Below are 21,795 nucleotides of genomic sequence, written 5' to 3' on the forward strand. Positions count from 1 at the left end.
CTTTCAGATCATTTATTGGGGTCAGACTTCTTTTTTTAAAAGATCGTATTTTTAGGAGTGCCTGAGTGGCGTAGTTGAGCATCCGACTCTTGGTTTCAGCTCCGGTCACGATCTCGGGGTCATGAAATCGAGCCCCGAGTGGGAGTCTGTGCTCAGTGTGGAGTGTGCTTGGATTTCTCTCTTCCTCTGCCCTTCCCCCTCCCCCACAAAAATAAATAAAATATTTTAAAAATAATAAGATTTTATTTTTAAGTAATCTCTACACACAATGTGGGGCTTGAACTCATAACCCTGAGATCAAGAGTCACATGCTCTACCTACTGAGCCAGTCAGGCGCCACTGGGGTCAGTCTTTATGTTAAAGTCCATGGGATCTATAGTGATGTCCCCTTTTTCTGATATTAGTAATTTGTGTCCTTTTTCTCTTAGTCTGGTTAGAGGCTTATCCATTTTACCTTTTCAGAGAATCAGCTTTTGGTTTAATTGGTTCTCTCCACTGATTTCTTGTTTTCATTGATATCTGCTGATTTTTATTTCTTCTTACTTTTGATTTAATTTGCTCCTTTTTTTCTAGTTCCTAAGGTGGAAGCTTAAATGATTGATTTTAGGTATTTTCTAATGTATGAATTAAATGCTGTAAGTTTTCCTCTAAGCACTTCTTTACATCCCACAAATTCTGCTAAGTTTTTATTTTCATGTAATTCAAAATGTATTTTAAATCCTCTAAGATTTCTCCCTTGACTCATGCATTATTTAGAAGTGTGTTAAGTGGGAATTTTCCAGCTGTGTTTTTTTTTTTTTTATTTCTTGTATAATTCCATTGTAGTCTGAATGTAGACACTGTAGGATTTCTGTTCTTTTAAATTTGTTCAGGTATATTTTATAGCCAAGAATGTCTTGGTGGATGTTCCATGTGAGCTTGAAAAGAATGTGTATTCTGCTCTTGTTGGGTGAAGTGGTCTATAGACGTCATTTAAATCCAGTTGATTATTGGTGTTGGTTTCAGCTATTTTCATACTGGTTTTCTGCCTGCTGGGTCAGTCACAAAGAGGTGTTGGACTCATATATTTCTCCTTGCAATTCTCTCAGTTTTTGCTTCACCTCCTGTAGTTTGACACTCTCTTAGGTGTATACATGTTAACAATTGCAGAACTGACCCCTTTATCATTTATCTTTATCCCTGATAATTTTCCTTGTTTTGAAGTCTACTGTACCTGAAAGTAATATAGCTACTCCTGCTTTCTTTTGATGAGTGTTAGCATGGTGTATCTTTCTCCATTTACTCTTTTTTTTTTTTTTTTTGAGACTTTGTTTTAGAGCAGTTTTAGATTTACAGAAAAATTGAGGAAGGAATATAGCCCCTGCCTCCCCACGCATGCATCTCTCATTATTAACATTCCCCATCAGAGTGGTATATTCGTTTCATCTGATGATCCTATATTGACACATAATCACCCCAAACCCGAGCTTACATCAGGGTTCACTCTTGGTAGTGTACTTTTTTTGGGTTTGGACAAATGTATAATATGTATCCCTCGTTACAGCATATAGAATATTTTCACTTAGAAATCCTCTGTGTTCCATCTGTTCATCCCTCCCTCACTCCCAGCCCCTGGCAACCACTGATCTTTCCACAGCCTCTATAGTTTTGCCTTTTTCAGAATATTATATGGTTGGAATACAAGATGTAGCCTTCTCAGATTGGCTTCTTTCAATTAATATGCATTTAAGTTTCTTCCGTGTCTTTTCATGAAAGCTTGATAGTTCCTATACCATGGCTTATCCATTTATCTGCTCTAAGAGTCAGTAGGCTGAGCCCAAATTCTGGCAGTTACTAGTAAAGCTGCTACAAACACTGTGTGCAGATTTTTGCACAGACATAAGTATTTAACTCCTTTGGGTAAATACCAAGGAGCAGGATTGGCGGATTGTATGTACAAGTATGTTTAGTCTTTTAAGAAACCATCAAACTGTCTTCCAAAGTGGCGGTACCACTTTGCATTCCCACTAGTAACATATGAGAGTTCACGCTGCTCCAGTTCCATCCTGACCAGCATTTGGTGTCAGTGTTCCAGATTGGGCCATTCTCATAGATGTGTAATGGTATCTCCTTTTAATTTTTGTTTCCTTGATGACATGATGTGGCATATCTTTTCATTTGCTTATTTGCCATCTGTATATCTTCTTAGGTGAGGTTTAGGTCTGTGGCCCATTTCTTTGGTTGGGTTTACTCATTGGATTTTAAGAGTTCTTGGTGTATTCTGAATATAGTCCTTTATCAGATGTGTCTTTTGCAAGTATTTTCTTCCACTCTGGTTTGTCTTCTCATTCTCTCATTCTCTTGATAACTTTACTTTTAATCTATGTATGTCTTTTTTTTTTTTTTTTTAATTTTTTTATTTGTCAGAGAGCACAAGCAGGAGAGCGGCAGGCAGAGGGAGAAGCAGGCTCCCCACTGAGCAAGGGAGCCCGATGCGGGGCTCGATCCCAGGACGCTGGGATAATCTATGTATGTCTTTATATTTACATTTAAAGTGGGCTTTTTGTAGACAACATATAGTTGGGTCTTGTTTTTTGATTCATCTGACAATCTGTGATAATTGGTACATTTAGACAGTTGGCATTTACAGTGTCTATTGACCTAGCTGGATTAATATCTACCATATTTGTAATTTTTCTAATTGTTGCCCTTGTTCTTTGTTTACAATTTTGCCTTCCTGTTTTTGCCTTTCACCTTTCTTCTGCCTTTCAGTGGATTTTAATTGAGCATTACATATGATTATATTTTCTCTTTCTTAGCATATCAGTTACACTTTAAAAAAAACGAACTTTTTTTTAGCGCTTGCTCTAGTGTTTGTGATACATATTTACTACTATTCCAAGTCCACTTTCAAATAACACTATGTCCTTTGTGGGTAGTGTTGGGTACTTTATAATAACAAAATAATCTTCATTCTTCCCTCCAGTTCCTCATATCATTGCTTTCATTCATTCCACTTAAATATAAGCATATAAATAAACATACATAGTCAAACACAGTGTTGTTGTTGTTCTTTTGAACAAACTTGTCTGTTAGATCAATAAGAAAAGAGTTCTTTTAATACCTTCACTTATTCCTTTGATACTGTTTCTCTATGTAAATCAAGTTTCTGACTTGTATCATTTTCCTTCTCTTATCTAAAAAACTTATTTCTTGCAAGGACAGTTCTACTGGCAACAAAGTCCCTCAATTTTTGTTTGAGAGTTTATTTCTCCCTCACTTTTGAAAGATAATTTTTCAGAGTGCGGAATTTTAGGTTGGTGGGTTTTTATCTCTCAACATTTTACGTCACTCCACTCTTCTTGCTTACATAGTTTCTGAGAACTCAGGTATAACTCTTATCTTTGCTCCTCTGTAGATAAGGTGTTTCTTTTTCCTTTGGCCTCTTTTAGGATTTTTTCATCTTTGATTTTCTGTAGTTTGAAAATGATAGGTATAGATACAGGGTTTGGGGCAGATCCTGCTTGGTGTTATCTGCGTTTCCTGGATATGTGGTTTGGTATCCGCCGTTAAGTTGAGGAAGTTCTCAGTCCTTACTGTTTCAAATATTTCTGTTTCTCTTCTTTGTTATTCCCATTATGTATATGTTACACCTTTTGTTGTTGTCCCACAGTTCTTGGATATTGTTTTTCTGTTTGGGTTTTTGTCTCTCCCGCCACCAGTCTTTTTTTTTTTTTTCCTTCCTTCTTTGCTTTTTAAGTTTTGGAGGTTTCTGTTGTGATATCCTCACATTCAAGAGATTCTTTCCATAGCCATGTCCAGTCTATTAATTAGCCCACCAAAGGCATTCTTCATTTGTCACAATTTTTTTTAATCTCTAGCATTTCCTTTTGATTTTCTTAGAATTCATCTCTGCTAACATTGCCTATCTGCTCTTTTATATTGTCTTCTTTATCCATTAGAGCCCTTAACATATTACAGTTGTTTTAAATTCCCAGTCTAATAATTCTTCCATCCCTGCCATATCTGAGTCTGGTTTTAATGCTTGCTCTTTCATCAAACTGGTTTTTGCCATGTATGTGTGTATGTATTTTTTATTTGTCTATTTATCTAAATATTTATCTGTTTATTAAGTTGGCTCTAAGCCCAAAATGGGGCTTAAACTCATGACCATGGGATCAAGAGTTGCATGCTCTACTGACTGAGCCAGCCAGACATCCCTGTTTTTTGCCTTTTAGTAATGTCTTTTTTTTTTTTTTTTTTTTTAGTGGACATGATGTACAGGTAAAAGGAACTGTTACAAATAGGCCTTCAGTAATGTTATGGTAAGGTGTGGGAATAGGGGAAGCATTTTATAGTCTTACGATTAGGTCTTGGTCTTTTAGTGAGACTTAGACCTCTGGACTGTAAACTTCACGTGTGCTTCTTAATTTTTTCTCCCCACTTTGGTGGGATAGGATGGCTAAAGTGGGCTGCCTGCCGGTCAGTTAGGCTCTGATAAAACCCTTCTGTAAGGTGGGTTCTGGTTACTCTTTCGTGAGCAGACCTTTCTAAAGACGGTGCTCTGGCATATTTCAGAGTGGTTTCTTTTCCCCTTCCTCTGCTAGAAGCATGGGATTTTTCTCCAATATTCACTGTGAGAAGCTGGTAGAAGGAGGTAAAACAAAAATATGGGGGCTGTTGGAGCTTTTTACTGGGTTGTCCATACTGAGCCTCTAGCAATTCAATTACAGTTCAAGTGTCCCTACCCTGGTACTGGGTCGCACAGAGATTTCTGTTCCCACAGGTTGTGATTTGGGGGGCATCAGTTTGCCCTGTGACATTTATGGACCTAGGAATAGTTGTTGATTTTCCAGTATGTTCAGTTTTTGACTTCTCATTAGGACATAGTGGCAACTTCCAAGCTTCTTACATGCATGCTGTACCATAAACCAGATGTCCTGGATCAAACTTCCTTAAATGTGAATGTTCTCATTCTTGGTATGGAGGTGAAAGTGACTTCTGACTTGTCATTAGAAACAAATGCTTATGCTTCCTGGTGGCCTGTTGTATGTTTCAATAATGTAAATATTAACTAATTTACCAACTTTGGTAGAATTTATGTGAGAACTTAGGTTGAGTTATAATGAGCAAATGGTTGGTATATCTGCCAAGTATATTATCTGAAGATCTGGTATAGGGGAAAATTAATGAAACAGTTCTAGAATCTGATTACCTATTCAGATGATTGAATTCTGAGAAAGTGACTAGAAATAATCTACTACCAGGATCAGTAGAGTTAGTGTTATCCCTGGGATAGTATTGGTGCGCCAAAAACTCTTCCCAAATGACATTTATTTATATTACCAGCTTCATTATTTTTAGAAAAATGGTAGGAATGAAATAATAGTCTTAATTTGTAATCTCATTAAGGCAATCTAGGTATTTTTACTTTAAAGGCAACATTAATATAAACATGGAATTGATGAGGACCTGGTTCTAAAATTTACTCCTGAGAATTGTTTTGTTTTGTTTTTTTTAAAGATTTTACTTATTTATTTGAGAGAAGAGCACATGAGAGGGGGGAGGGTAGAGGGAGAAGCAGACTCCCTGCTGAGCAGGGAGCCCGATGCGGGACTCGATCCCGGGACTCCAGGATCATGACCTGAGCCGAAGGCAGCCGCTTAACCAACTGACCCACCCAGGTGCCCACTCCTAAGAGTTGTTTAAGCCCAGCATATTCTTGATAAATTTCTTCTTCTAGCATATATGTCATGACATTGTATTCATTGTGCCTAACTTGAAGTTACCACTACTCGAAGGTTACTTGGCTGCTTTTGTTTCTTACTATCTTACAAATATCCCTTTATCCCTGTTTCCACAAACCACATAAAAAGTTTAAGTGGCTATATTCTAGCAACAAAAATTCTGAGTAATCAATAGCAAAAGTAATAATCTGGACTCAGGTAAAGAATAATTAAGGCAGGGGTACCTGGGTGGCTCAGTCAGTTAAGCATCCTACTTGATTTTGGCTCAGGTCATAATCTGAGGGTTGTGAGACTGAGTCCCATGTCAGGCTCCGTGCTGGTCATGGAGCCTACTTAAGATTCTCCCTCTCCCTCTATCCCTCCCCCACCGCTCCCTCTCTTAAAAAAATAAATAAAACGCACAGACGCTTGTGAGGTCCTTTGTGTTTTAAAGGACAGTGGAGTCAGGTGTCTTCTTGACCTTGTCAGGTATTTCCGCATTGTTCTCATGGTATTCTTTCAATTATATTGGGCATTTATTTAAATGAATTTATTTAAATTCAGTTGGTGTTTGGAGGCTTAGCACTGCCATCTGCAGGCAGGGAGTTAGCTTTCAGGAACTGACCAATTCGTTGGTGGCGGTGGCTCTTTCTTTTAGGCTGGGTTGAGTGCCATGCCAGTAATAGAGATGTATATAGCACAGACTGGGCCTGCCTAGCCTTGAAGAGGTGAGGAATGATGATTTTTAAAAGCAGGCAGGGGGAAGGGTTGCCCAACAAAAAGGCAATGCAGTTTTTTAAATGGGCTCCAAATATATACAAATGACAATAAGCACATAAAAAGATGCTCAACATAGGGGCGCCTGGGTGGCCCAGTCGGTTAAGCGTCTGCCTTTAGCTCAGGTCACAATCCTAGGGTCCTGGGATCCAGCCCCTCGTCGGGCTCCCTGCTCTCAGCAGGGAGTCTGCTTCTCCCTCCTCTCCACTTGTGCTCTCTCTTGCTATCTCTGTCTCTCTCAAATAAATAAATAAAATCTGTAAAAAAAGATGCTCAACATCATTAGCCATCAGGTAAATGCAAATCAAAACCAAAATGAGATGCCACTTCACACTAGGATAGTTATAATAAAAAAGATAACAGGTGTTAGGATGTGGAGAAATGGGAATCCCCATACATACATTGCTGGTGGGAGTGCAAAATTGTGCAACTACTTTGGGTAACAGTCTGGCAGTTCCTCAAAAGGTTAAATATTTTCCATATGATCCAGCAATTCCATTCCTAGATACATGCCCAAGAGAAATGAAAACATGTACACTCAAAAACTTGTACACAAATGTACAGCATTATCCAGGGAGGCCAAATTGGAAGTAATCCAAATGTCTATCAACTGATAAATGGATAAATAAAATATGGTATGTCCATACAATGGAATATTATCATAAAGGAATGAAGTACTGATACATACTACAATATAGAAACATACTAAGTGAAATGAGCTGGTCAGAAAAGGCTACATAATTATATGATTCCATTCATATGAAATGTCCAAAATAGGCAAATCCATAGAGGCAAAAAGTAGATAAGTGGTTTCAAAGAGCTGAGAGGAAGGGGGAATGGAGTGATTGGTAATGAGTATGGAGTTTATTTCTGATGCCAGTCTTTGACAATTGATTTCACATGCAGTAACAGAAACCCTTAAACAGAAAAAATAAAGATCAATTTTGGATTGAAGAACCAAAGCATTGTGGGATTCTTTCATTTAGGATGAAGAAAAATGACACAAGCCAGGCTGCAAAAAGGCAAATTTTTTTAGATATGTAATAAAAGGACATGAAAGAGGTAATATAATTCAATTATTTAGAATACTTAAAAATTCTACAGCTTCAGCAGAAATATTTTTCTTTGGTTTAAGATATTCAAAATACTATACTTAACCCAACTTTTTTGAGAAAGATCAGCTTTATTTCTAAATGCTTTTGTCCCTGGATACACCATTTCTCCAAACTATTCCACGGGAAATAAAGATTATATATAATACTCTTTTAAAAGTGTGTATATTGTTCATCCAATATAAGAACGCCAAATGAAGCCTATCCAATTCCCTACTGAACCGTTTTCAATTTCAAGAACATAAATGAGATGAAACAAAAAATGCAAACTAGGAATACTTCAAATGTAGTAAGATGAACATCAGCAACAATCTAGGATAAGACCATTAAAGTGAGTTACTGGGCAAAATGGATTGTGTTATATAAACCCTTTGACGTACACTCAACACAAAATGGACAGAAGATGGAGATAAATGATAGTTTTTAGTGAAGTTTCTCAAGGAAATTGAAGATTATGAGTAAAAACCTAACACTGACAATACAAACACGGATTTTAACAGCTGAGAGTTTGTTAGAAGCATGAATCCAGCTGTTAGGTGCTAGTTATGTTGAAGGTGGTATCAGCCAGTTGCACTTAGTATTTAGTTTAACTAAATACTAAGATTTAGTATTTTAAGGTCTAGAATTTAAGATTACTTTATCATTTATATGTAAAGTGTTAATTTTAGCATCTGGCTTCAGTATTATTCAATACACTATGAAGATGGCCAACTTGCAAAATAATTTTGTTCCATATTATAATTTTTTTTTTAAAGATTTTATTTATTTGACAGAGAGAGACATAGTGAGAGAGGGAACACAAGCAGAGGGAGTGGGAGAGGGAGAAGCAGGCTTCCTGAGGAGCAGGGAGCCTGACATGGGGCTCGATCCCAGGACTCTGGGATCATGACCTGAGCTGAAGGCAGACGCCTAACGACTGCGCCACCCAGGCGCCCCTCCATATTTTTTAATGTATTAGCTCGATGTTTTAAAAAAATGTATTACTAAAGCTTATCTTGAATTACAGATTTTCTTTTCAAAACCTAAGTTTCTTAATAAGCAGAGTTTTATCTTTTTGATGATTATGCATTATAGCTTGGTGAGTTATATTCAGCCACAGCCATCTCAGTTTCTCAGGAATTCGTATTTAGGCATTCTTGCTATCTGCTGCTCTGTACCTAAAATGGGATTTAAAAAGTGTTAGGTAATAGTGGAGCATGGCTAAACCATTTAAAAACCGATGTTAGTAAGCAAGTTCCTTCTCTGAAATAAATCACCGAAGTAGACCCATATTTTTAAAGTGACCTTGTTTTTGGTTTGTTTTAGGCTGCTTAATCTTTTCAATTTATTTACACTCCAGGACTTTTGTATTTTTTATAATGTTTTTCCCTCAAATCTCTACCAAAGAAGCAATGAGACTGACCTTTGCAACTTGACACAAGCTTGTAAGATTAAGTAGAAATTGCTGAAGATGAGCTCTCTGGAAAAAAATAGAGGGGGTTGGGTAATCCATTGGGAACAATCTAGTTCATGACTGCAACAACATAATGAGATTAAACAAGATAAACATGCCTTGGTAGAGGTAGCACTTCATACCACTTGGATGACTATAATCAAAAACACCTAAATTAGTGAGGATATGGAGAAACGAACTCTCATACAGCACTGGTGGGAATGTAAAATGGTGTAGCCACTGTGGAAAACATTTTGGCAGGTTCTCAAAAGGTATATAACCAAAGGAATTGAAAACAGGTGTTCAAACAAAAATGTATACGTGAATGTTCATAGGAACATTATTCACAATAGCCAAAATGTGGAAACAACCCAAACATCCATTTGGATAAACAAAATGTGGTAGAACCATACAATAGAATATATTCAGCCATACAAAGGAATGAAGTACTGATACATAAAACATGGAAGAACTTTAAAAACATTAAAGAAAGCCAGACACAAAAGGTCATATATTGTATGATTCCATTTCTATGAAATGTCCAAAATAGAGAAATCCATTGAGGCAGGAAGCAGATTAGTAATTGCCAGTGTCTGGAGGGGAGAAGGAAATGGTGTGACACGACTTTATGGGTCAGTGTTTCCTTTTGGAGTGATGAAAATGTTTTGGAACTAGTTGGGGATAATGGTTGCACAACAGTGTGAATACAAATGTACTAAATGCAGTGGAATCGTACATTTTAAAATGGTTAATCTTATTAGTGAAGTGTGAATTTCAGTTCAATTAAAAAATGCTTTGGTATTATCATTTCAAAATATAGTCTTATTGTTCTCAAGTTTGTACTAAAAAATCACCCAGTACAGCTCTAGTACCTTCCATGCTAAAGCATGTATTTTCTCATTATGGGACCATAGAATTTGATTACCCAAATCAGTTAAAAATCTTAAATTGTTTCCTCTCCCTAAATGAAATCTAGGTGTTTCCTTCTAGTACTAGAGTAAAATATTAAACTTTCAAAACATTTAAATGTTTCTGAATTATGATTAGAGAATTAGTGTTGGCTATAACTTTTTAGGATTTTCCCTGTTGTGTTGTCATTTGGATTTTATGATACACTAGTAATGCAGACCTTTAATTTTCATTAATATGGATTTTAGTTTTCCCTCAAACCAGGTTGTAGGGGACCTCTGCCTTTATTGTACAGTTGAAGAATAGGAGATCTAATGATATCAACTTCCACGAGGAAGATCTTCCGATGATGGTGTTCTTTGGACCCTCTCCCTTGTACTGTTTCTCAAGATAGATACACCTCCAGACTGAAACCACCATGACAAATTCTGATTATCAGCCCTTAGTTCTCTCTGAAAAGTCACCATCCAGTGAAATACTTGGAAATTTAAAACTGATTTTGGTATTCAGAATTTTAAAGAACATCACATTACAGCCAGAAACGATTTTTTTGCTAATGTATTACAAACTACTAGTGTATATTTCTGCAATGGCCAATTGTGCAAGAGTTTATTTAACAGGACAGTGTTCTATAATTTTCTTAGTCTTTTATAATCAATTAATATAAAATTTTGGAGTGCTAATTCCTATGGCAAGAACTTGTGACATCATAAAATGGGTTCACCATAGAAAAAGAGGTGCTACACTTTCCATACTTTATTAAATGTACTAAAAAATCCAAATGTAATAGAAAAATTCAATCACAAAGATGGCTTTAATCAAATAAACATTTCTGAATAAAACTTTATTCTAACTCATGAATACAAGGTAATTTTGGTATCCTATTTATACAATTTTCTTAGTGTTCCCTACCCTTGGACTCCATTCATACTAATATATCTGTATACTGGAGATTTGACCAGAGCATACAGCACTTCACAATATTCTACATTCTACTATTCTGAAATGCCAATATAATCTGATCACACACTGAGTAAATACCAAATTTAAAGATTCAGGATGTGGAATGTTTGATAAGTGATTAGTTCTTCCGACCAGAGTTCAATCTAGCTAGCCATGGTGTTAATACAGAATCTGAATGTTTTCCTCATGTGCATGAGTGAGCATGTCATGTTACAATTTCTTCTTTCAAAATGTTTCTCAGCTTTTTGCTTAGAAACTTTGTTTCCTCTCACGTTATTTTAAGGGTCCTGTCAACATGTTTGAAAGCAGACCAAAAACATTTTAAAAAGGAAGAAAACAATATATATTTTGCAGAATTAGATTCTGGCTTTAATATATTCATGTATATGTGAACTGATGTTAAAATGCTCTCAAAAATGTTATTTAGGAAGGCACAATTTGGTAGCATCAACTTTTTATAGCTTTTTCTAATCAAGACCCCAGAAACTGCCACTTTAATTTTCCCCTTCCAGTATTTTAAATACTTCAAGGTTCAAACTGAATTGTAAGTAAAACTCATTCTCAAACTTACTAAGACTTAACAATACATTGGCTAGTGAGCAGAATATGAAAGTACAGCCTACTTTATCAAAAGAGAAAAGTTCTTATGGTATTGGGTTTAGAGATTAGTAACGAATTTGGGACAAAAGCTCTCATGACTGTGGAAAATCAGAATTCTTGAAGTGAGTGGGCTTTTAATATCTAAGCTATAGAAACTAAATGCAGAAATATGAGATATTATAGTTATCCTGAACATTAAAAAAGTAACAGCTAAAGCATTACAAATAAGGTATGGTGGTAACTGAGTTAGAAGAGCTCAGTTACCACTCGAGGCTAGAAACTAATCACTAAAACTGTAATTTCTAATTTTAAAAAGTTTGGCTTCATATTTAAATTTTTTACAGTATATAAATTATATATACAATGTTTTCCTATAACTCAAACTATAATACTCAAGTATATAAAAAGAACGGTTTGTTTCAGAAATGCTCAAAAGCCCCACAAATCCCCTTTCTATTTATAAAAACCAACAATTTCAAAAATTCTTCCAGCAAAGAAATGCTCAATGGTTCACCCAAAATGTCAAGCCCATATCAGTAGGCAGTTTCTCATAAAGTAATTTATCATGCTGCATTCTGTAGTATCATATGGTCAAATACTCTATTGATTTATGAACATTTTTCATGGGCAAGAAAATGGGATCAAGTTGAATATGTTGTTATTCACTTTGAACACTAAATTGTGCTTGCATCCTAAAAGTTCAAATGAGCTGCAGTAAGAATAAGAATTTAAATGTCCATTTGAACCATATACTAAAAAGTAAAATCCTAAAAACAAAAGTATGATAATACTTTATGTTAACTGAAAAATTAAAGATGAGAAGCAATTAACAATTGGTGATGGCATATTTTAATCTTCTGTTAAAGCTCTGAAGTTGTATTAAATTCTAGCCAAATTGAGGTAGAGGTAGACTCTAATGTTACTCCTTTCATGTGTCAGACTTAGGCCTCTCACTTTAACCTGTATGCATTTTTCCCTAATTATATAAACATAATTCAATCTGAAATGTGTTATGGTAGAAAAATTAAAAGGATCATTCAAATGGTTTTTTTTTTTACAAAATTCTTAATTCCTAGCTAAAAAAAAAGGTACTTATAAAAATGTACATAATAATTCAATGTTCTTCCTGGGAGTCATAAATATATGTTTTTCCTTCAACCACAGGAAAAAAGAAAAGTGGAGAAACTGCAAATATGAACAGTTGTGTAATGAAGACACTGGAACGTAACTAGTAGAGTAACAACATTTCGTCTTTGTATCTGTCTAGTTTTCCTTTTTAAAGGTTATACATAAGCTGTGATTCATATTAGATTTCCTACTAAAGCAGACTTAAATTCCATTAAACATAAGTCTATTTCCATTTTAAATCACATACAAGTGCTATGTGATCAGAGGGATGGGAAACACTAGGTAAGGCCTGGTGGGTGGTAACTTCTTCATGACTAGGTAATGGAATCACCTGTTCAACCTCTAGAGCATTTAAGTCAATGAAAATGTAATCCAGACATCCATGAAAGCCACCAACGTAATTTGTGTAAGCAGGTTCACCACAAGCACTTTTCAGTTTGAAGAAATGGGTAAGGGACATGTTGCACCGTTCCTCTTCCCCATTGGAAGCCCAGTCTTCATGATCCTCTGGGATGCTGCCATTGACAACAAAATGATACATTCCTGTTGATGGGGTACTATTAAAGTCTCCACAAAATATAACTGGTATGCCAGCATACAGGTCACATGAGACATGTCGAATGTGAGCCAAGGCTACTGCCATTTGAATGAGACGAATGTACCCACCTGTGAATATAAAAAACATTAATGTAAGTACTTTTAAAAGTTGCCTTTAAGAAGAAAAAAAAAAAGCCCACAAACTACATACAGTATCTGGGTGACATTCAAAATATATATTTGGACGAGGGGAACTGGATGAAGGTGGCCCAAAGGTAAAAAAGAAACATTTCAGTTATGAGATACATAAGTACTATAGAAACATAATGACCACAGTTAACAATGATATATGGTATATTTAAAAGTTGCTAAGAGTGGATCCTAAAAGTTCTCATCACAAGGAAAAACATTTTTGCAGATCTGAGGCGAGGGATGTTAACTAAACTTATTATGGCAATCATTTTGCAATATATGTAAGTCACTGTGCTGTACACTTTAAACCTGATGCGGTTATGAAATTATATCTCAATAAAACTGAAAGAAATAAAAAAGATGTGTGTAAAACAGCCTTACTGACCTTAAGTTACCATGTTTACATCACTTGTGAAAACCACTAAAACCCACCTTTTGGATGCCAGTAGAGATGGGTATTAGCAACACATATCCTTTTAGAAGAGTCCTTTGTAGACTGAAGAACAGAAACCTAAAATAAACAAAGGGCCAAGAGTTCAGTTGCTGTCAATCTCCTGAATGTTTTTCTTTTTTTAAATTCAAGACTATATGATGAACTGACATTTCATAACCTTCCCTGTCTGAAAAGTATAATTGCAATTATGAAATTCAACTTTTGCTACAAGTTTCACAATACACATGAAGAGGATTCAGCATAACGTTTTTTTTGTTTTGTTTTGTTTTTTTAAAGATTTTATTTATTTATTTGAGAGAGAGAATGAGAGAGCGAGAGAGAGCACATGAGAGGGGGGAGGGTCAGAGGGAGAAGCACACTCCCTGCCGAGCAGGGAGCCCGATGCGGGACTCGATCCGGAGACTCCAGGATCATGACCTGAGCCGAAGGCAGTCGCTTAACCAACTGAGCCACCCAGGCGCCCTCAGCATAACGTTTTAACAACAGTCCAACATACAGGAAGTTAAGAAAAGGATATTATTTTAGAGAACAACATTAAGGTTGGTGTTTTTAAGTGGGTAAAGGCAGGCTTTGGAGTCAGTCCCGCCTAGATGGAATACCCACTCTTAACCATTTTATAGCAGTGTGACCTGGAGAGAGACACTGTTTTCCTAAGTCAGCTTGGTCACTGGTTAAAGACACTATCATCCACCTCAAGGGGGACTGTTGTATGGATTCAACCAAATGAGCTTACACAGAGGTGCATGAAACACACTGGGTGCTTAAAAAAAAAAAAGAAAAAAAAAAAGGTAGCTACTCCAAAATCTTACTATGAACAAAATCAGTTACTTAAAAACTCTGGACAAATATACAAATAACATATTTTTTAAAAATTCTCTCCAACCAAAAAAAAACCCCCAAAAAACTAAGGCAGCTTAACACCCTGCTCAGTGATGATGTAATATATAAGTAACTGGGCAAGAAGAATACTGGCTCCACACTTGTGTGAAATTGGATAAGTAAACTTGACAATTTCCCCATATATAAAATGGGAAGAATAACATCTGTAAAAATAGCAGGATTACTATGACCAAAATTAAAATATTAATATTTGTAGAATACTTCATTAAATATGCCAGACACAATTATTAAGTACTTTTTTTGTTCTGAGTTTTTATTTAAATTCCAGTTAGTTAACGTACACTGTAATATTAATTTCATGAATAGAATTTAGTGATTAAATTTGAAGTGCTTTAATGTGTCAGAACAGTGCTTGGCAAGTAGTAAGAAAATATTAGTTAATTACTATATTCTTGTATTCAGCATGTGTCTTTCCCATGAGATTGTAAGCACTATGAAAGTCCGTTTGTCTTGTTCAAACGTGCCTGGCACACTAAAGGTGCTCAGTAAGTATGTGCTCAATGAATGAATGAAAGCTAACCTTTGTGTTGAAGATACAAGAGCAAACACCCTTCAGTAAAATCTGAAAAAGTCTTCCAGGGCCCTAAAAACCGACGAGTATGTAAAGAGAATGGCAGAGGTACTTTACCTGGAGGACAGAAGATCTCTGGAGCACCCTCTCCTGCGCAGACGGGTACAAAACTAGTTTCTCCAGCAGGTCTTTGTGAAGTGGGTCGGACTCCAGGGCTTCGTGGAAAGAAATGTCATGCTGGCTAAGGAGAGTGAATTTGGCCTTTCGGTAGAAAGTAGCCAGGCCTTCGTGCTGCTTGATTCTAAACACGCCCTCCAGCCCAAAGGCCTCGAGGGCCGGCACCAAGCTGTCTGTAAACACGCTGCGATCAACCTCTTGCAAACAGATGAGGTCAGCGTTGTAGCCCGTGAGCTCCTTCTGGATAAGGTTCTGGCGGTAGTCGAGTTCCAGGGCATAAGGGGCACAGTACGGGTACAGGACAGTCCTCGAAAACTCAGTCTGGGCGTACGTGTCGGCCAGGAGGTTGTAAGAGACCGTGCGGATGAGAGAGTCGTCCGTCACCTTCTTGGTGTAGAGATGCCGGTGGTCAAAGGTGCAGGTGCCAGGCCCAGCCTCCACGGGACACACACTTTCCAACTCCCGGCTGGGCCCGAAGCGCTGCCCATTGCCTGGGGTGCAATGAAGCTTGAGTCGGAGCCCGATGTCGGCATTGGACGGCGTGTAGACGCGCTCGTTCACACCCGTCTCCGTCCAACTGGGAGAGGGTGAAGAGCGAGACAATGACGAGGGGCCCCCGCCCTCAGGCTCTGCCGCTCCGGGTTTGGCTTCCTTGTACCAACGGAAGACGGAGCTGGCGGGATCCCCAAATTCGAGGCTGAGCTTGGGGCACACCGGGAAACCGGCCATGATGTAGCGTGGCAACTGAAGCTCGGTGAAGGCGGGCGGGTTGCGCTCCACCTTGTACTTGACATCGCCGATCTGCAGCACCGCGCCGTCCTGCCAGGCGTCCACGTTGAGCACGTCTTCAGCCACTGCCTCCTCCCGGTAGTACAGCTTCACCACGGGCTCGCAGGCCGCAGCCGGCTCGGGCCCAGGCCCCGCACAGGCCACGCCGCCACTTGCATTTGGCCGGTTCTTCCTGCTCTTTTTGGCGGCGGCCGCCTTAGCGTGACCTTTGAGGGCATTGGTTGCTATCCGGCTGAGGGCCCGACCCAGCGGCTCGCTTTGGTCGCGCTGCATGTTCTTGTGGCTGCCGTCGGCCAGCGCGAACGACAGGCTTAGCTTAGGCTCCGAGGGCACACAGCGCACTACAGCGCGCTCCATGGCGCCCGCTGTCTCAGTCGCCGCCTCGGCCCGAGTGTGCCGCTCCACCGCCGTGCGGACCCCACGAAGCGCGGCGCGGGAACCTGGGAGCCTCCACATGAACCTGGTGGCCCAGCGGCCGCCAAGCCTCAGAGGAAGGTTGAGGAGCTGCGGCAGCCGGCTCCGGGATCCATTCAGTCCCGTAACTTCCGGCCGGAGGGAGAGGGCACCAGGTACTTCCGCTCCGCACTTTCGTCAGGCCGGCTTAAATGCTCCCCTTTTCCGTAGCCACGCCTATCAATAATCCCTCCAACTTAATCTTTATCGTCAAATCGAGCCATAAAGAGGGGAAAATAAAGAAACTATAGAAGTGCCTGAGGGAAATATTGGACTCCATTTTTTTTTTTAATTTTATTTTATTATGTTATGTTAATCACCATGTTTTTATCGAAAGTGCAGTTACAGGGCTGAAGGAAAGGTGCGCCAAGCCGGAAGTCGTTGGGGCGTTGTCATGGGTTCCTCTTCCCTCACGGAAGCCGGCGCTTTTTGTGGATTTTAGCCACCTGCCTTGTCTTCCAGCTCCGGGGGGCTAAGCAGCGCGAGGGCGTGGAGAACTCGACCAGGATTGCCAGCCTGGCTCCGGGCGTGGAAAGCGTTGCCCAGTTCCCCTCCACCGCATTCTCATTGCTGCTCGCCCTTTCCGAGGTGTGGGTGGGTTTGTTTCAGGGCGGGCACGCAGACGCACGGAGCTGTCTTTGTGGTAGTTAGTAACAATTAACGTTATACAAGAATTACCATTTAGGGAGCGAAGACTATGCTAAAAACGTCATTTATCGTTACGAGGTCCAGAGTGATTAAGTTACCTGCTCAAGGTCACAAAGACATTGCTGAAAGAATGGCAGGAGACAGAAGAGCCAGTAAGAGAAAATGAGAAGTGTAGCCTTCACTGAAAACCAAATGAAGAAAGTATTTCAAGAGTGATTTTGTGTTGAATATAATTAATATTCGGTGATTAACTGAAAAAAAAAAAACCTTGAAAATTTGAAAGAACAAATTGAGAAGTCACTTCTGTCCACAAATGATCTAATTAGTATCCATTTTTCCTTATCCTACAACTAGAATGCATACTTAACTGGGCATCTAATAATAAGCCATACCTTACCCCCTGCCTTACCATGAAGAAAATAGGCTTTTGACTGTGTTCTAAAAGCAGGATGGGTTTTGTAATTATTTGAAATTTCTATTCCTGTCCTGCTCCCCTCCCACCCACCAAATATTTAATAAGGTGACCGGGTACTGATAGTATATATGCACTTTGAGTCTACAGTATAGGTATAAAAGTCATTATTTTGTATCAACTGACTAACATAAGGAAGAAAGTAAGTAAGTCTTGGTAGTCTAGTTGATAGTACCCCATTTAACAAATCAGAGTTTTGAAATGGCATTTTTCTTATCCACAGCACTTTCCTTCATGCAAATTTGCAGAACTCAGTCTTAAATCAGCCTATATAAAGAAAGATAGAAGCCCTACTGGAAAATGTGAGTTTCCTTTAAGCAAACTGATGTAGTTTAACAATTAGCAGTCTTAATCCTAGTTTTGAGACAGATGCCTTTAAGTGTCATACTTCTCTTAGTGTGTATATATATATATATATATATATATTTTAATTTTTTGAAAGAGTAAAACACACCCATGTGAAAAAAGGTAATCTTTCCACCACTGACTCCTATGCAAACACACCATGTATTATGAATATATACATTCCTCCTACTTATTTACACAAATAGGAATATAGTATAACCATGGTTCACTACCTTCCTCTTTTTTTTTTTTTTTAATATTTTATTTATTTATTTGACAGAGAGAGAGACAGCGAGAGGGAACACAAGCAGGGGGAGTGGGAGAGGGAGAGGGAGAAGCAGGCTTCCCGCTGAGCAGAGAGCCCGATGTGGGGCTCGATCCCAGGACCCTGGGGATCATGACCTGAGCCAAAGGCAGACACTTAACGACTGAGCCACCCAGGCGCCCCCACTACCTTCCTCTTTTTGAAAGAGGACTTCAACTACCTCCATTTTGACCTCAAACTTTCTAATTAAGTTCTTCCTTCCAGCTAATCTCTTTACACAGGCAAAAGACCCTGCAAGCAGTGCGCCTTGTGATGGGAACCAAAACTACCCCCTCAAGCAATAAGGATTGCCCTGAGGCAGCAAGAACCCGCCCCCCCCCCACAATGATCCACCTGGCCTTTTCTGCCCACCTGCATGTACCCACTGACCTTTGTCCTACATTTGCTTTACGTAAACCTAGAATGTTGTCCGCACTTTGGAGACCGTTTTTGAGGCCACTGGTGTTGGCCTCAGTGAAATAAATCCCTTTCTTGTTTCACCATCACTCATCTCTCTGCCTTTGGAGTTTGTCTGGGGTGAGTGGTCAAACCTGGTTTGTTTGGGACTCCCAGAGCCATGGGCTCTTGCACTCCTGTGCCCCACCTACATTTCCACTGTCTTTTTGTCAGTTCTTTCATGAGAAAGTGAATGAAAGTGTCACAACTTCCCATAGAAAATTTGATTTGAACTCAACAGATTTGAAAATGATACATAATAAATGGTGTGTTTGAAGCTCTATTTTTATGAGGCTAAATTATAGCATAATTATATACATAAATTATATACATTATATAATTAAAATTTGAAGTCGGAAGACCGAACCAGCACTACACTTTCCCTGATACCAAAAGGGGAAGCAGGTAATAAAAATCATTTTATTTCCTGGGCGCCTGGGTGGCTCAGTTGGTTAAGCGACTGCCTTTGGCTCAGGTCATGATCCTGGAGTCCTGGGATCGAGTCCCACATCGGGCTCCCTGCTCGGCAGGGAGTCTGCTTCTCCCTCTGACCCTCCCCCCTCTCATGTGCTCTCATTCTCTCTCTCTCAAATAAATAAATAAAACCTTTTAAAAAAATCATTTTATTCCTCCGTTCTCAGTCCATACCAAGAAACACAGGCTAACTTTCACTAATCAAAGTTTATGGTTGATGGAGTTTTCTTGTTATATATATATATCTGCAAAGATAAGCATATGAAGACTAGTTTCTTGTGATTACCTTCACCTTGGTTAATAACATTGGTAGCCAAAACATAGATTACTAATATACTTTTATCCTTTTTTTACTTAAGGTCAACATGATACTGTAGTTTTGAGTGATAGCACTCAGAAATTTTGGGTAGTACCTGGTAATATTCAGGGTAATCTGCTACTTCCTTATATATTCAAATTTGGTAATTTTCATTTGCTTTTTATTTAAGAGACCAATCTCTTTGTTTCTTTAACATTAAAAAAATTTTTTTTCTAGTTTTATTGAGATATTATTTACATATAATATTGTAGTAGTCCAATGTGTACAACAATGATGGTATATTGATTATATATATATATATATATATATAATTACCACAAAAGTTTAGTTAACATCCATCATTTCACATAGTTATATTTTTTTCTGTGCTGAGAACTTTTTTTTTGTTCGTTTGTTTTTGTTTGTTTTTGTTTTTTTTTAATTTTTTTATTGTTATGTTAATCCCCATACATTACATCATTAGTTTTAGATATAGTGTTCCATGATTCATTGTTTGTGCATAACACCCAGTGCTCCATGCAGAACGTGCCCTCCTCAATACCCATCACCAGGCTAACCCATCCTCCCACCTCCCTCCCCTCTAGAACCCTCAGTTTGTTTTTCAGAGTCCATCGTCTCTCATGGTTCTTCTCCCCCTCCGATTTCCCCCCCTTCATTCTTCCCCTCCTGCTACATTCTTCTTCTTCTTTTTTTCTTTCTTAACATATGTTGCATTATTTGTTTCAGAGGTACAGATCTGAGATTCAACAGTCTTGCTCTGTGCTGAGAACTTTTAAGATCTACACTCTTAGCAACATCAAATACATAATTTGTATGGTCACTATATTCACCATGATGTACATTATATCCCCAGAACTTCATAATTGGAAGTTTTTACCTTTTTTTTTTTCATTTTATTTTATTTATTTATTATTTATTTTTTATTTTTTAAAGATTTTATTTATTTGAGAGAGAGAGCACATGAGAGGGGGGAGGGTCAGAGGGAGAAGCACACTCCCTGCCGAGCAGGGAGCCCGATGCGGGACTCGATCCCAGGACTCCAGGATCATGACCTGAGCCGAAGGCAGTCGCTTAACCAACTGGGCCACCCAGGCGCCCAAGTTTTTACCTTTTTTGACCATCTTCACCCATTCCCTTCATTCCCTTGCCCTCCATCCTCCCCCTGCTTCTGGCAACCACCAATCTCTTCAGTTTTTTTTTTTTTTTTAATTCTACATATAAGTGAGATCATACAGTATTTGTCTTTGTATGACTTATTTCACTTAGCATAATGCCCTCAATGTCTATACATGTTGTCACAGATAGCAGGATTTCCTTTCTTATGGCTGAATAATATTCCAATATCTATATCTCTGTCTATATCACATTTTGCTCATTCATTTATCCTTCAATGGACATTTACACGTGGGTTGTTTCCATGTCTTGGCTATTGTAAATAATGCTACAGCGAATATGGGGGTGCAGATAGTGATTCTGTTTCCTTTAGATACATACTCAGAAGTGGAATTGCTGGATCATATGGTAGTTCTATTTCTAATTTTTTGAGGAATCTCAATACTGTTTTCCGTAGTAGCTGTACCAGTTTACATTCCCAACAACAGTGCCGTTTCTTTTATTTTAAAATTTATTAGGATTTATAATGGTTATATTATTATATATACTTATACTATATAGCATGGTATAAATAATATATGATATAGTTATATCATTTAATATAAGGTATAATTAATGTTAATTTAATAGCAATAAAAAGTTAGTTAGAAGATAAGAAATTCAAATCAAAGAACCTATGTAGAACCTACCACAATTTAACTCCATAAAGAACTCTTATGCATATGGACTCATTTCTTTTCCCTGCCCTCCCGTTTTTAATTTTGAAACAAACACTGCATATTATAAAGCATAGTAAATTAGTCTCATAAGTTTTCTTAGCATCTTCCACATTTAATAAGTAGAAGAAACTTTTTGTATAGTATTAGAGAATCACATTTTGGTGTTATATCCATAAGTGCTTTTAAATAATCAAGGCCTTGTGGAAGAGGGAGAAATCGGAGGGGGAGAAGAACCATGAGAGACGATGGACTCTGAAAAACAAACTGAGGGTTCTAGAGGGGAGGGAGGTGGGAGGATGGGTTAGC

General features: G+C 38.2%; 1 protein-coding gene and 1 long non-coding RNA gene across 2 annotated transcripts; one reads left to right on the forward strand and one right to left on the reverse strand.

The window, feature by feature from the left end:
* Positions 1-10,676: 10,676 nt before the first annotated feature.
* PDE12 (phosphodiesterase 12) lies at positions 10,677-16,728 on the reverse strand. The gene is made up of 3 exons (XM_036097573.2): positions 15,338-16,728; positions 13,788-13,866; positions 10,677-13,292 (listed from the first exon to the last, which is right to left on the reverse strand). The coding sequence occupies exons 1-3, from the start codon at positions 16,640-16,642 to the stop codon at positions 12,850-12,852; spliced, it is 1,827 nt and encodes a 608-aa protein (XP_035953466.2). The 5' UTR covers positions 16,643-16,728; the 3' UTR covers positions 10,677-12,849.
* On the forward strand, positions 16,719-18,914 carry LOC144382464 (uncharacterized). The gene is made up of 3 exons (XR_013449448.1): positions 16,719-17,227; positions 17,983-18,061; positions 18,634-18,914. It is a non-coding gene; the product is annotated as an uncharacterized LOC144382464 (long non-coding RNA).
* Positions 18,915-21,795: the final 2,881 nt, after the last annotated feature.

This window comes from Halichoerus grypus, chromosome 1, assembly GCF_964656455.1.
Source record: "Halichoerus grypus chromosome 1, mHalGry1.hap1.1, whole genome shotgun sequence".
NCBI lineage: Eukaryota > Metazoa > Chordata > Mammalia > Carnivora > Phocidae > Halichoerus > Halichoerus grypus.

Bases quoted from the DNA above. Each gene is read 5' to 3' on its own strand.
- PDE12 (XM_036097573.2), bottom strand. From the start codon at position 16,642: ATGTGGAGGCTCCCAGGTTCCCGCGCCGCGCTTCGTGGGGTCCGCACG. The intron at 13,867-15,337 runs GTAAAGTACCTC...TGTTTATTTTAG, and splicing joins AGAGATCTTCTGTCCTCCAG to GTTTCTGTTCTTCAGTCTAC. The intron at 13,293-13,787 runs GTGGGTTTTAGT...TTATATTCACAG, and splicing joins TCTCTACTGGCATCCAAAAG to GTGGGTACATTCGTCTCATT.